The 16,009-nt window shown below is 46.6% G+C and overlaps 1 protein-coding gene across 1 annotated transcript in view; it reads right to left on the reverse strand.

The window, feature by feature from the left end:
• Positions 1-1,715: 1,715 nt before the first annotated feature.
• RWDD1 (RWD domain containing 1) overlaps positions 1,716-16,009 on the reverse strand; it is a 148,030-nt gene continuing 133,736 nt past the window's right edge. The window contains exon 7 of the mRNA XM_085611346.1: positions 1,716-2,684. Within this exon, the coding sequence (XP_085467472.1) occupies positions 2,575-2,684 (110 nt within the window). The 3' untranslated portion in view covers positions 1,716-2,574. The remainder of the gene's footprint in view (positions 2,685-16,009) is intronic.

Raw genomic sequence — 16,009 nt, forward strand, 5'->3', positions numbered from 1 at the left:
ACACCTCCACAAACACTCTAGGTTCACCCAGAGTAGGGCTTGCATAGTAGGAGTATGCCCTATTACTGCCTTGTTTATATGCCGCATACATACACTGTTTTACCACCATGGTAGAACTATGTCTACTTTTTAATCATTTGGTGCTTGTAATCACTTTCTTATTCTTCTGTCTACTGATTATTGCAGCGTATGTATTCTATACAAGAATAACAGTTCAATAAATATATTGAAAACATCTCACGGTGTATTTTCTGTATATTTCTCTGAGCACATGCAAGCACGAGTGACTGAGCAAAAGGTTCTGATCTGTTTCCACGATCATGAGGGGTCAGGGTTGTCATGTTCAGTGGTTGCCAGAAACTATTCGCTCCCTGGTAAGGTTAAGGGGGCTTATGGTGGCCCTGTGAGCTAGCTGGTCTCTAGGTCAACATATCCTGTGGGGGTGCCAGAATACGTCTAGGCACCTCACCAAATGTGTATGTTGTCTAACAAAAGCGCAGGTCGTACGGATTAGTGGGAACTACGGGAGAGGTTTAGGGTTTTTCAAGTTTTAGGAATCGGAGTCTTCAAAGTCAATGCAGCAGTCTATTAGGTGTGGTAAGGGTGTGAGGATGAACAAGGAGTGGAGAGATGATATAGCCACATAGTACATCACATTAACGGAGATGGATATCAAGGCAGATTTTGAGCCGCAAATCAAATTAGATTTTTGAGTATAGACTGCTTCCTTCTACGAAAATAAAGATCTCGGTGAAGATACTTCGTTCAGTTTTCCTAGACATGGGCCATGAGAGAATGGTCTGCAGCTAACTTGGACTAATGGATCAAGGTTTTATTTATTCTGAAGATCAGTCCGAGGCAGGAGGTCTGGAGGGCAAAATACTTTATTATAGAAATTTGTGGGGAATATTTCTTTCTGCAGAGACAACAGATGTGGGAAGTAAGAGGTCTTTGAAGATTGTGCCAGAGAGTGCTTCTTTTTGTTTGAACAAATCAGTGAACTTAGTATCTGAGAGCTGTAAGAAGGAAGTCCGATTGTTATTTGTGTAGGACTTGTTATTTGTGTTCTGGGTAGGCTTTTAGAAGTCTTCTTGCGGATGTAATCTTCCAGTTCTTTTATTTTGGAGACATGTTTGTGGCAAAGGTAATGCAGAAGGCTTGCAAGTCTAATATTTTGGTTGCAGTTCAATTCAGACTGCAGAACCTTTAGAGGATCCTGTGTAGTTCTTTTTATGAGGATTATGCAATGGCGTACGAGTTTGAATAATAAGTACTTTTGCATTCAGGATTTATATACCATATTTTGGTTTCTCCATCAGAGTGCGAGGCACCCACTTCTATTCATTTTAGCTTCTTTAAATTTGTGTCGGCCCAAGGGATTATTTTTCTATACTTAGGTTGTAAGGTGTTGATGATTATGTGTTTGTAATAGACTGTAAGATGATTTGTTAGAAACAAATTCATATGGTGGTATTTCAGGTTAAAAGGTTGAAATGGAAGATGAGATGACGGTCACCCAGAATATGGGGACGTTTTCTGTACGTACGCTAGCACATTACAATCTAAACAGTTTACAACAAACTCAGACTTTATAAAAGGAACTGCACAGTTATATTAAATCCCAGAATGCAAATCAAGTAAACTGTTAAGATGTTTGACAAAATGGTAAATGTGAATAACCAGTTCACTCAAGGAACCAATGTAAATGTCAAATGTACACTTTTGCTCAGAACTTTATTGTGCACTACATGGGTCAATTCAGTCAAATGTATTTTAAAGATAGAACTGAAATATTCATAGCCAAATAGATATTAGTCAATTTAGAGAGGTTGTGTGTCTTTAGAGGCACCAGTATCCAGTCAAAATCACAGCATGAAAAGTTCAATAGGTCTACCTAGGTAGCAAGCCATGCATCGTGGTCAATGCTGCTCTGTGACCTACGACTAATAAAATCACATCAGTCTTGGTTCAATAGCCATGATCACCGGATAAGCAACAATCCTAAAAATAAAATTGGTCAACTGATAAGATGGCCATGCAATTCCCACAACTTAACAATGGTCCAGATTGAGCACCGTCTTAGAATTGTTGGTAGACCAAAGACAAACATTTTCACTTCCAAGAGTATGAACTCAGGGGCAATGCGCAACTTCCTTAAACCGGAAATTAAAATGTGTGATTTTGGTACAAATGGCTCACTTGTGGCTTTTGCGCAAACAAATCTCAATAGTTGATTTGCTAAAGAAGCAAACTTAATATGCCTACTACCATTAACCTGCCTAGAGACACAGAGAACTCTTATCTTAAAAATTATAAATTGTGTATGGGAAGGTGGAACCTCAGAGACAAACTAATGAAGGATCTTGACAGGTAAGTTGCAAAACAGGGTCCATTTGCTGCCAGCCCAGATTATTAAGCAGATTTATTAAGCAACAGTGATGGATATTCAGAAGAGTATTCTCCTGAAAATTAAAACTTTTTTCTTGTTTTTATAAAAAAGAAAAAGCAAGCTAGTTATAGCCACAGATGCTGTGACTTTCCAGCCTCCAAGAATATGCCAGTCCAAGAAATTTGTTAGTCACTGTCTAAATCGGCAGGATTAAAGTCTGGGTCATCTTCATCATCCAGATCCAAGTCGTCCATATCTTGGAATAAAGACTCATCCACTTCAACACTGTTCCCAGCTGCGGAAATAAGAAATAGGAGAATATCTCACTTAATGACATGCATCCACGTTACTGAAGAAAGTTATAGTCTGTCGAGACAGGAAGAAAAAACCACTTACATTCAGTAACAATATATTTGGTGGATAAATGATCTTCCAACAGATTACTCAGCTTGACAATATCGGCACCAGGCATCAGATTGGTCCTCAAAACTTTTCCCCAGCAAAAGCAATTCAGGACTGCCAGATGATGCCACACAACATAAGCTATGACCTTGCCCACCAGACATTACAACATCGCTAATATTAGGTGCCAAGTGGCGTCAGTCCATGGTACTTTTTATGATCCCCATCAAAGCGTGTGGAGAGGGACTGAAAGAGCATCCACGATAGAGACAATGGCAGCACATAACAAGTTTGTATACTTATATAGATATTATTCTTCAGTGCACTAACTCAACAGACAGGAGAAGTGAGAGGGCAGTGAGGAGTCTGTGGGAAGAGAGCAACTGTTACAGTAACTTCTTCTTCTACTGGATACAACTTCCTGCAAACTCTTTTCCCAAAGAGTAAGCCCCAAAGCAGTACATCCCTAGGTTGCAGGACTGAAGAGTGCACTTTAACCAAGAAAATCATGCAACATGCGTGTCAATGTATCTGCAGGCATGTGTTGTGAGGCAGTAACATTGGTATAAATATGCAGGGATTACCAGGTGAGTGCCTACAAATAGCCCATGAAAAGAGGTATGGAACCAGCTGTAGCCATAGTAGAGTGGCCACGATTGAGAGGATCTTTCTTGGCAAAGGTGTAACAGATCTTGTTACAGAAGGTGACCCAATGTCTTTAGTCACTGGCTTCCCTTTCTTTGCTCTTGCAAAGTCCACAAAAAGCTGGTCATCTACTCTGCCCCGTCAAGTGCGACTGATCTAGTAGGACATAAAGCTGGGATCCACTCAATGTAACTACTCCTCTTTGGTGGGATGAAGAGAAGGGAAGAAGGATGAAACGATAAGGAACTGAACAATGTAATAATGAGGCACCACCTTGATTGGGAAGGCTGGATAGGTATGACAAATCAACATGGTGACAACCAGTGAAAGAAGAATGAATAGCGAGGGCATAAAGTTGTATGCGCAGGCAACTGCAATTTCTCAGACAAGGAGGACAGTAAAAGTAAACAAAATTCAAATAGCACTAAGGAACAATTAAATGAGCGGGCAGAAACAAGGAAAATAACACTTTTACAAATGCCACAAATAGAGATCTAAACAAGGATGGCTGGTCAGGAAGACACATGAAGGCAGACAGGACAACCAAATAGCTTTTAAATGTACCCACTGTCAGACCTTGCAATGCAAAAGGCAGTGGGAATTGCTAGATAATAACTTTTAGAGCTGGCTTCCTGGCCAACAAGAAAACACCTACAAGCTCAACAAGGATGCAATAGAATTCTAGCAGGGACAACTCAATAGCGGTAGTAGCATTTCGGCATTGTGCTGGAAGATCGGACCATTATGCTGTGAGAGTATATACACTGTGTGGGTCAGGAAGAGGGACTGAGTGGCAACAGATTTGTGTACAAGAGTCCCTGTGCTCAATCTTGGACATTCAGGATTCTACCTTCATCTTTCATTGGTATTTTATCAGAAGTGGTGTAGGTGAAAACACATACAGAAGGTCATAAGAAGAGCTGAACCTGAAGGCACTTCCCAAAGAACCATTTAGAGAGAAGTATAGAGCACAAAACTGTGGATACATCCTGCTCTGGGGTGCGATGAAAAGATCAGTGTATTGACACCCCAATCCAGAGAAGACTGCCTCCATCACAGAGGGCTGTATTTCCCTTTTGCGGTCTTCCAGTGAGAGGCAGCTGAGTATTTGTTCTCACTGTGAAGGATCCTGGAGCCTGCAAGATGAAGCGCTACTGAGAAAATTACCCTACTGCTGCGCTCACTGCCACAGGAAGTTGCCTCCTAACACAGATTCCATGACCTCATCTCACCCTCTCTGTTGAAATAATGGATTGTGTTCCATCCAACAAAATCTAATTGGTGTTTGAAGAGATGAAAAGAAAAAATGTCTTCACGGAAAGTCAGACTGCCCACAGCTTCAGTACATTTATGTGCAGAAGCTGGTCCTGCTGGTACCAAAAGCCTAACTCATAATGTATCCCAGACTGTCACTCCAGAAAGCGAGAAAGCATCTGTGACTATGGGAACCAGTGCCTGTGTATAGGTCAATAGGCAACCAAACACTAGGATGGAGGATTCCATCCACCAGTACAGATCTGGGTGAGTCGATCAGAGGATGTTCACATGAGGAGCCCTAGATGCTGGAGCTATTACCGGAGACTCTAAGAAAGTGCCGTCATCCATCACCTGGTGGCGCGAGGCAATGACAAGTAGATGCAAGACCTGCAGAACCAGTAACTGTTAGAGTCAGAAGTCTTTAGATAATCTCCAGATAATCCACAATTCTCTTTGGAGTAGGAAAAGCTTACATGCAAGCCCTGTTTAACACCACTCTTGTGATGGCTCCCTTCAGTGTTGTGTTTTTCTGGAGGTAAACCATTATGCATTGAAGTTGTTGCTGAAGAGCACTGAGGACTGTCCATTCAGACGCCAGTCATCGAAATGTGGAAACACATGGATTCCTGACCGCCTCACTGAAGTCCCCACAACAGTCAGCAGTTTTGTGAAAATACGAGAATCGGTTGTGAGCCCACAAAGCAGTTCGCGAACTGATAGTGCTGGGATCCCAAAGTGAACTTTGGGCAACATCTGTGGGTGTGGAGAATTGGAAGGTGGAAGCAGGTCCTCTGGAGGTCCAAGGACCCAAAGTATCATCCTGCATTCAGGCTCAAATTTGGAAGTTGAAGATCAAGGATGGACTCTAGAGTAAAGGCATTCATGGGGACTAAGAAGCAAATGGAATGGAATCCCAAGCCCCTTTCATCTAGACGCATCAACTTTAAGGCCCCTTTGCTCAGCATGGCAAGAACGTCCGTCTTCAAAACGGAAATGTGTCGGACAGCACAGCTAAATAAAAAGAGGATTGTCTTGCGGGAGGGAAGAGGAGGGTAAAGAATATTCCTTATACATTAGCTGAATGACCCTATATATCTACAGCGACTGTTCCCAATTGGGGGGGAAAAGGGAAAAATTGAAGAATCTCTCCCTCCAACTTTTTCAGCAAAAGATGGTGGTGTAAGGTGGGGAGAGAAAGTCAGAGAGGCCTGAGACAGCAGAGCTGCCAGAGGATGACTTGAAGGTCATGTCCTTGAGGGTTGCCAAGACATCTTCTGAGAAACCAGTAGAACACATCCATGCCGTACCCATTAATCTGGATGCAGTGTCAACATAGTCCAGGCCACAATTCTAGATCTGCTTTGAAGCATTCAAACTTGCATCGACCAAGTTGGGAAAGAGCTACTTCATATTTTCTCAGAGACAATGGCCAGTTTCACAAATTCTCACAGAATTTCGGACAGAGCAACTCAGAAGGCATGTAGCATTCATCATGAGGAGTGGGAGTCTGTTTACAGCAAAGGCAGGTCTATGCCACATGGAAATATGCACATGTACTGCTGGTCCAACAAAAAGTTTTCCAAGGCAGCCTGGATAGCTTACACTAACGCCTTGCTGACGGGAAGCGAAAACTCACTGTGGAGGAAGGCAGGAAGATTTCTGTCAAAATTAGATTTTGCCTCCTCGGGGTGCAAAGTAAACGCCAACTGTTCCAATGCTAATTGCACTACTGCTATGAATGAACATATTTCTGAGAGACGATGCAAAGGTTAAGGAATATCGCCCTCTGGTGATGTATCCAAGACACTAGTGTTCTGAGAAATTTGCAAGCTTCAGAATTATTAGGAGGAAGGTGGTTGTCGGTCTCTGAATAATTATTTGCTTTAGGCTTACAATCAGATAACTGTTTTGATGATCTACGGGACAGTGGCATGGTCAGTGCCAGAAAAAAAGAGGCTAGCATCCTGGGCAAAGATGTATTCTTAACTGCTGAGGACAGAGCCTAAAGACGAGACGAGTTGGGAGGTGCCTGGTCAGACCCACTGGAGTCAACAAACACTCTGGATTAGGTCCGCTCTTGAGGAGTGTCCCAGAAGAAGCTGGAGATGTCCTGAACATTCTAACAAGACCACATGGAAGGCCTGCTTGGGGTCAACAGAGAGAACAGGGAATGCCGGCTGAATCTCTTTCAACAAAATATTGTGGAAAGATCTCTCGGGATATTGCTCCTTGTAAGGAGACATACCTAGGAGAGTGAGGAAATGTTTTGGTAGGCCACTGTGGGCTGTGACTTTAAATAACTTGTCCTCTCCCTCCTTGATTGGCTTTGGGTGCACCAGAGATCAGGAGTCGCCGGTAGGAGAGTCGTGTTTGGAGCCCAGGCACCACATGCAGATCTCATGTGGGTTAAACAAAGACATCTTATTATGGCACCTGTGATGTTTTCATAAGACACATTTGGCACAGAAGCACTAAGAGACCCCCTAGTTGACCACAAGTTTAAGGAATAGCCCCAACTGGTGATGTATTCAAGGCATTTGTGTTTTGAAAGTCTAGATAGTTGCAAGCTTCAGATTTATAAACAGGAAGCGGATTGTAGACCTCTGAATAATCTTCTCCTCAACAATCACAATCAACCTCTGGTGGCGGCAGCAAGGACAGTCTCGGACAAACAGAATATTTAAACAAGGGAGACCCAAGGATCATTGGTGACCTAGGGTAATAACTATAGCAAAAAAACCAACGTTCCCCGGTAAAAAAAAATTTGCACGAAGAATCAAATGGCAAATTCAATTTATTCAAAAGAGTTTGTGAAAAACAATTTCAGGACACATAGCGGCACAGAGAATACTGGTGCAAAACTACTATGCTTAGTGCTCTCTTTTGAGGTGATACTCTCAAATGATTAATCATGATCAACAAGTGTATCAACAAACCTCAAGAACCTCATGGCCTGGTACAGCAAGTTGGCAACAATCATATAGGGTCTGTGGTTTTCAAAGTTGATGGCGTTTTGATCCCAATAAAAAAGGGGGGTATTACAGGCAGATTATCATCAGGACTCACAGGGGTGCCATGAGCAAGAGAGATAAAGATTATGAAAGGTAATACAGTTGCTAAAGGAGAGGGGGGGTCCCTGGTGACAAACCTCAAGAACAGGTTGGCCAAATACGGCCTGAGCTGAAAATATGCTGAAAACCCATGGGGGGCTCCAATCAGCCCGCAGTGGGAACCATGTTTCTCATGTGGGTTCTGGGTCTCGAGGATAAGTTTTTAATTCCTGAACAGGGTTCGAATCAGCCCCATATCATCCCAAAAACTCATTCGCTTGGAAGGACTCCATGCAGCCAGTCAGCGCTACATGCGCATCTCCATTTTTGGGTTGATTTGAGCCCTGTGAAGGAATCCAGCACTGAAACTTGAGACCAAGACAACCACGTGCTGCACAAGCTTCCCACTGCGGGATGAGCATTCTTACTAAGGATCAGTGTAATTTTGCTGTAGGACAAACAGGCTCTAGCAACTTGGGCGAAGATTTCTACTCAATTGCGGAGGATAGAGTTGGGCGGTGTCAAGGTCAGAACCACTGTAGTTGCCAAACCCACCGGACCAGGTCCGCTCGCGGGGTGTGTCCAAGACGGTGATTGAGATGTCCTGAAGAATCGTACCGGATCAGACAGAAGACCTGCTTGAGATCATGGACAATTGTCCCTTGTCAGAAGACATACCCATTATAAATAACTTGCTCTCCCACCCACTGATGGGCTTTGGGTGAATCACAGACTATGGGTCGCAGTTAACAGAGTCCTGGTTGGAGCCCATGCGCCACATGCAGATGCCATGCAGGTTCAACAAAGACATCTTATTACAACACCTATGATTTTTTTGCAGAGAACACTTGACAGATGTAAAAAAAATAAAATGTATTGGTCAAGCAATGAGAGACCACCAGACCCACCTCGATATGGCAGCTGGTGCCCAATGCGTGCCAATTACATCATCGGATCCAGAAGCCGGAGTGGGTCCTGAAGCAGTGTTAGCCCCCTGGCAGTGCTGGAGCGCTACTGCTGAGGAAAAGTGTTGCAGACCAGAATGATGCCTGAAAGGCGAGGAAGGATTAGTTACTTACCTGTAATCCTAGTTCTCTTCCAGGGGTATCCTCATCAAAGTCATAAGCATTAGAATATTCCCGCCCATGCGCGGGACCCCGGAAACACTATATTATATGTGCCCCACATATATATCCATATATATATATATATATATATATATATATATATATATATATATATATATATATATATATATATATATATATATATATAAAAATAAGCAATTGCAGCCTACTAAATACCAGAGTTGAATCATGCCATAAGGATTCTCTACCATACATGAAAAAACATGCATTAGAAACAGGAGAAAACAATAGCAAAACCTGTTTTAGAAACTGTTTTAATGCTCAGCACACAGTAGAAATCCTCATAAACCACTGAAAGCATAGGAAGCTCCCAGGCTGCATTGCAAACACCCAGTCTAAAAAGACTGAAAAGCTAACTTGTAGCTGCATAGCAATAAACTGTCACCGTGCCTTTAAGGCACACCTGACCCCCAACTTCCCATCATGCCTCAGGGGTGACAGTTAGGTCAGTTATTCTTTGCGGAGACTGAAAAAGCCATGGCACAAAGAGATAACAACATGTTCAAAAGAAAACTATCCTTTGCCCGGGGAGGCGGGAGGGTTGCTTATGACTTTGATGAGGATACCCCTGGAAGAGAACTAGGATTACAGGTAAGTAACTAATCCTTCTCTTCCAGGGGATCCTCATCAATAATCATAAGCATTAGAATAGAATAGCGAGCCTCACCTCATCTGCCTGCGGGCAAAGGGAAAAAGACAGAAAACCTGCTCAGTAGGCTTAGAAAGAAAAAACTATGCTACCCAAATAGATTCCTCAAGGAGGCTTGGCCTACTTGAGCATCAGCCCTAGAAAGAGATTCTAGGCAGTAGTGCCTCGTAAAGGTATGAACCGATTTCCGGGTTGCAGCCTTGCAAATCTCTGACATCGGGACATCATGCAAGAAGGCAACAGTGGCCGCTTTCCCTCTAGTGGAATGCGCCTTAGGCGGCACTGGTAAGGGCCTTTTCGCCAGTTGGTAAGCTAAGGTAATGCAGGACACAATCCATCTGGAGATGGATCTCTTAGCGGCTGGGAAGCCTGTCCTCATGGCGCCATAATTGACAAATAATTGATCTGTCTTCCTGATGCCCCTGGTACTTTCTAAGTAGAACTTAAGTACCCTCTTGAGGTCCAAGGAATGAAGCGACCGCTCAGCTGGGGTTGCTGGATTCGGGAAAAAAAGAAGGAAGGGAAATGGACTGATTAATATGAAAATCAGACACTACCTTAGGGAGAAAAGATGGATGTGCCCGTAAGACCACTTTGCTATGGTGAAAAACAGTGTAAGGCTCCTTAGTACAGAGAGCCTGGATCTCGCTTACTCTGCGTGCTGATGTAATGGCTACCAGAAAAGTGGCCTTCCAAGACAAATGTTGCAAGGAAGCTCTATGGATTGGATCAAAGGGCGGGCCCATCAATTTTGATAACACCAAGTTCAACTCCCACGGAGGAGAAGGGTTTCGAACAGGGGAATACACCTTCTTCAACCCCTGTAAGAAGTCCTTGACCACCTGCATTTGGAAAAAGGAGGGCTGACTAGGAGATCTCCTGTATGCTGTAATGGCAGATAAATGGACCCTGTTAGAAGCATACTTTAAGCCTGCTCTTGCTAAGTACAGAAGGTAAGGAAGAATGACATCCTCCTGCCCCTTCGTAGGATCAAGGTGATGCTCTCTACACCAAAGAAAAAACCTCTTCCACTTGAACGCATACGACGCTCTCGTGGAGGGCCTTTTTGCTTCCTTCAAAATATGCATACACTCAGGAGGCAGATTCAAATGTCCGTACTGCAGGACCTCAGGAGCCATGCTGCCAAGTTCAGTGAGGGAAGGTTGGGATGCAGAATCCTCCAGCCCATCTTGGTCAGCAGGTCCGGCCTGCAAGGCAGTCTCCTGTGTGGAAGTACCAACAGATGAAGAAGGTCCGGGTAACACCACTGCCGTGGCCAGTCTGGAGCAATCAGAAGCATCGTCACGCTGGATCTGAGAAGCTTGGACACCACCTTGGGGATCAGGGGCAGAGGAGGAAAGGCGTAGGCATATGTCCCTGACCAGTCCATCAAAAGCGCATTCCCCCTTGTCCCTGGACAGTGGAATCTGGACGCGAAGGCGTGGCATTTTGTGTTTTCGTCGTCTGCGAAGAGATCTATCTCCGGACGACCCCAACTATGGAAAAGGTCCGCCACCACCTCATCGTGCAGCACCCAGTCTGGCTGATCTTCGAAGTGCCTGCTGAGTGCGTCTGCCTTGATATTGAGCTCTCCTGGAAGGTGCACTGCCACTACCGAGAGGTTCCGGGCGAGAAGCCAGTGCCAGATCGCCTGAGACTCCAGGGAGAGAGGACGTGACCGAGTTCCGCCCTGTTTGTTCAGGTAGAACATGGTCGTTGTGTTGTCGGTCTGGACCAGGACCGAATCTGACTCGATTGCCGGTAGGAAAGCTTTGAGAGCAAGGTGGATTGCTCGGAGCTCCAGCATATTGATGTGGTAGGTCTGTTCTTTCGCCGACCACCGCCCTAGTTTCTGAAGGCACCCCATGTGTGCCCCCCAGCCTTGTAGAGACGCGTATGTCACCACCGATTGCACTGGAAGTGGCTGGTGAAAAGGGACTCCCACCATCAGATTCCGCTGCTGAGTCCACCATGTGAGGGAGGATCTCGCCGCCTGGGAAAGACATATCCGATCTTCCCAGCGACCTGTTGACTGATCCCACTGGTCCTCCAGAGTTTGTTGCAAAGGCCGCATCCGCAGCCGTGCGTTGGGGATAAGAAAGATGCAGGACGCCATGGATCCCAGCAGGGATGCCACTTGTCGGACTGACGGTTTCTGTACCTGGAGCAGGAGTCCGCACTTCCGTTTCATTGAGGACAGTCTCTCCTCCGAAGGATACGCTCTTCCCACGCTTGTGTACAGAACGGAGCCAAGGTAGTGAATGGTTTGGGTGGACTGCTGCACTGACTTCTCCATGTTGACATGAAGGCCGAGATCGTGCAACTGTTGCAGGCAGACCTGGAAGTCTTGCCTCACCCGCTGCTGGGATGGACCTTTCAGCAGCCAGTCGTCTAAGTATGGGTAGACGAAGAGACCTTTTCTGTGCAGGCAGGCTGCCACCACTGCCATGCATTTGGTGAAGACTTGCAGAGCCGACTTGAGTCCAAAGGGCAGGACCTTGTATTGGTAATGCTGGCGGCCCACCACAAACCGCAGGTACTTGCGATGATGCTTTGCAATGGAAATGTGGAAGTACGCATCTTGGAGGTCCACCGAACACATCCAATCCCCTACTTGTAGATGTGGACATATTTGATGAAGTGCCAACATGCGAAACTTCTCCTTGACGATGACCTTGTTCAGAAGGCGAAGGTCTAGGATCGGCCGAAATTTGTGCTCCTGATCTTTTTTGGGGACCAGAAAGTACTGTGAGTACACTCCCTTTCCCCTTTGAGAAGGTGCAACCTTTTCGATAGCCTGCTTTTGAAGAAGGGCCCTCACCTCCTTCCGAAGCAGCTGCAACTGGTGAGGACGGGACTGTTTTGGTGGTATGTCTTTTGGAAGCGCACAGAAACTAAGCGCATATCCATTGCGCAGTATATTCAGCACCCAGCGATCTTTTGTGATGCTGTCCCACTCTGCCAGATGTTGTGAAGCACTTCCTCCCACTGGAGTGGGCAATGGCGGCGGAGGAAGCCACTGCTCATGCCTTCCCTCCTCTCGCCGTGGTAGAGGACTGCTGTTGGTGTCCCCCTCTACCTCTGTTGGACTTTCCTCCTCGATACTGTGACTTTCCTTGGGCCTTATTCTGGGACCACTGAGGGGTTTGAACCCTCTGTTGAGGCCCCTTGCGCTGGTTGGGTCTGTAGCGGCGTCTGAACTCTTTCTTTTTCTCCAACCCAACCGCCTTGAGGGTGTCCAACTCGGTCTTCATGCAACCCATCTCTTCGTCTGCATGCGTGCCGAAGAGTGAAGAGCCAAAGAATGGTAGATTCAAGATTCTCTGTTGCGCATCAGGTTTCAGTCCTGTTAGTCGCAACAAGGACGACCTCCTGGAGCATACTCCATGCGCGTAAGAATGCGCTGCTAGCACCGCTCCATCTGCCGCAGTGCTAATCGACTGATTGGCCACCAGGGATCCCTCAGTGACTATTTCCTCGAAATCCTTCTGGTCTTCCTTTGGGAGCTTGGATTTGAACCGCTCCAACGAGTCCCAGAGAGCTCTGTCGTACCGGCCGAGCAGCGCAGCCGCGCTGGAGACCTTAAGGGAGGCAGCCGCCGACGTGTAGGCTTTGCGACCCCACGAGTCCTGAGCTCTGCTCTCTTTATCTGGTGGGACAGAAGAAGAGGACGATACAGCGCGAGTCTTCCTTGCCGCTGCTACTATGACCGAGTCTGCAGGAGGGTCCATCTTAACAAGGACCGGGTCAGAGGTAGCCGGCTTATATTTCTTAAGGATGCGAGCCGGTACCGCCTTGATGGTTGCCGGGGTTAAGAAGGTGTCCATGACAGGTTCCAGGATCCCAGGAACCAATGGGAGCAACAGCCGAGACGCAGTCTTCTGATGCAAGGTCTCGAAAATCACCTTTGTCGTGACTTGCGGGACTGACATCTCAATGTTGAGCTTCTGAGCCCCCCTCTGCAGAACCTCATGGTAGGTGTTGATATCGTCAATGGGAGAGACCCTAGACACTGGGCTGTCCGATAGCGTGGGGGAGTAATCCCTCTTTGAGGATCGGGTGGAGGAAGTCGAGGAAGTAGATGGTGTTTTTCTACCTCGTCGATGATCACGGGCCCGTGATCTGACTGCACGATCTTCTCGCCTGGGGAGCGCGATCTATGGCGCTGCGTCTCAGGTGACCTCTCGCGTGCCTGTCTGGGAGGGCTCACTCTGTCCACCAATCTTTGAAGCGGGGATCTATGCGCCAGACTGGCATACTCTTGCATCCTTCTTGTAGCCCCTGAGTCCTGCCAGTGACGTACGGGTAGAAGCCATCTGGGCGACAGTGGAACCGCAGCAGTGGTCTCGCGTTGTCTTGAAGGAGACCTGCGGGCATGGCTAGCCACTTCCCTCCGTGTAGCCGACCTTGGAGAAGCTCTGGATGAGTGAGAGGAGGAATAGCGCGAAGCTGACTCCGTCACTAGGACCACCGATCCATCCCCAGACCTCACCGAGGCCTGTTTCGACGTTGAGCGTGCTCTGGACGTCGATCTGTGCTTCTGTCTTTGTGCTTGGAGGGCCTCCCGTGCGCTCGACACCGAACGCCGTATCGACGGCAACCTGTGCCGAGAAGAATGATGCCTCGACGTCGAACGGCGATGTGAAGCAGACGACGGAGGGACCCTCTCACTCGACGCCGAACGTCGTCTAGACGACGGCGGAGCTGCGTCCAATCTCGACGTCGACGGTCTGCGCAACGACGGCTGAGGGGTATTTCTCGCCCTCGAAGCCGAACGCCATTGAGACGACGACGGAGACCTCATCCTCGACGCCAATCGTCGCCTGGATGACGACGGCGGAGGAGTCTTCGCTCTCGACGTCGATCGCTGGTGGAACTGCGACGACGGAAGTGTGCCTGCCCTCGACGACGGAGGGGTGACACTCCTCGACGCCGAGTCGCCGTCGGCGGAAGGTCTCCGATCCTCGACGCCGATCGTCGCCGGGTTGACGACGGCAGAGGGTCTCTTCGCCGCTGATCGTCGCCGGGTTGACGACGGCGGAGGGGTCCTGTCTCTAGACACCGATCGCCGCCTGGCTGACGACGGCGGACGAGTCTTCGACGTCGTACCTTTTCTCGACGGCGAGCTCGCCGTCGAAGGTCTTTTCTTGGAAATATGACCCACCTGAAGATCTTTTGTCAGCGCCGAGCCAGACGCTGAAGCAGAAGGACGCGAGGACTTGCTTCTAGAAGGCGTTCTAGACCTCTTGGAGCCCTTCTTCACTGCAGATCTTCCAGATGGTTTACCTGCCAGGCCATACAGGCGAATCCTTTCCCTGTTCTTCAAAGTTCTTCTGGACAGGTTCTCGCAGTGAGGGCAGGTCGTAGGATCATGGTCCTCCGGTAGACAAAGGATACAGACCCTATGAGAATCAGTCTTGGCCTTCTTTTTGCCACAAGAAGGGCAAGGGTCAAAAAGAGATGGCATTTTAAGATATTAAAAAATGCCCAAACCTGTCAAAAAAGACAACCTCTTACTATAACTGATGTAAAACGTCGAAGTAAGGAATAAAGGTTGTGAAAAGTTAAAATATTTTCTGACAAAAATCAGAAAAGAGTGGAGCTGTGTTGCCAGGATCCTTCCTGAAGGAGCCAGAAAGAACAACTGACCTAACTGTCACCCCTGAGGCATGATGGGAAGTTGGGGGTCAGATGTGCCTTAAAGGCACAGTGTCAGTTTATTGCTATGCAGCTACAAGTTAGCTTTTCAGTCTTTTTAGACTGGGTGTTTGCAATGCAGCCTGGGAGCTTCCTATGCTTTCAGTGGTTTATGAGGATTTCTACTGTGTGCTGAGCATTAAAACAGTTTCTAAAACAAGTTTTGCTATTGTTTTCTCCTGTTTCTAATGCATGTTTTTTCATGTATGGTAGAGAATCCTTATGGCATGATTCAGCTCTGGTGTTTAGTAGGCTGCAATTGCTTGTTTTTCTATGGATATATATATGTGGGGCAAATATAATATAGTGTTTCCGGGGTCCCGCGCATGGGCGGGAATATTCTAATGCTTATGACTATTGATGAGGATCCCCTGGAAGAGAATCGAAGGAATGCCTCTGAGAAATTTGTTTTCTTAGAAAATCACACTCTTAAATTCAAAATAGCTGCTTCTTGAAGATGGGGGATTTCTGGCCTACTGCAGGACTGAAACACTATCCCAGAGGTAAACTACTTCTACAACTCCATGCTACTTTGATATTTCCCCACTGCTAATTGGCATGAGGCGCAAACTAACGTTTATGAAAACAGCTCTTGTGAGATATCTAGGTGAGTAATAGTTTTAATGTAATCTAATCAAGGTTTTAGATAACGGCAAACAATATTGTCAGGCCGCTGAAACAATGATCCAAGCAGAAGTACAAAATGTAAACTTGGTGCTGAAGAACTTACCAACTCCAGGATAGCAGTTTCACAAAGGCCTGTATGTTAATG

This window comes from Triturus cristatus, chromosome 6 (genome assembly GCF_964204655.1).
Source record: "Triturus cristatus chromosome 6, aTriCri1.1, whole genome shotgun sequence".
Taxonomy (NCBI): domain Eukaryota; kingdom Metazoa; phylum Chordata; class Amphibia; order Caudata; family Salamandridae; genus Triturus; species Triturus cristatus.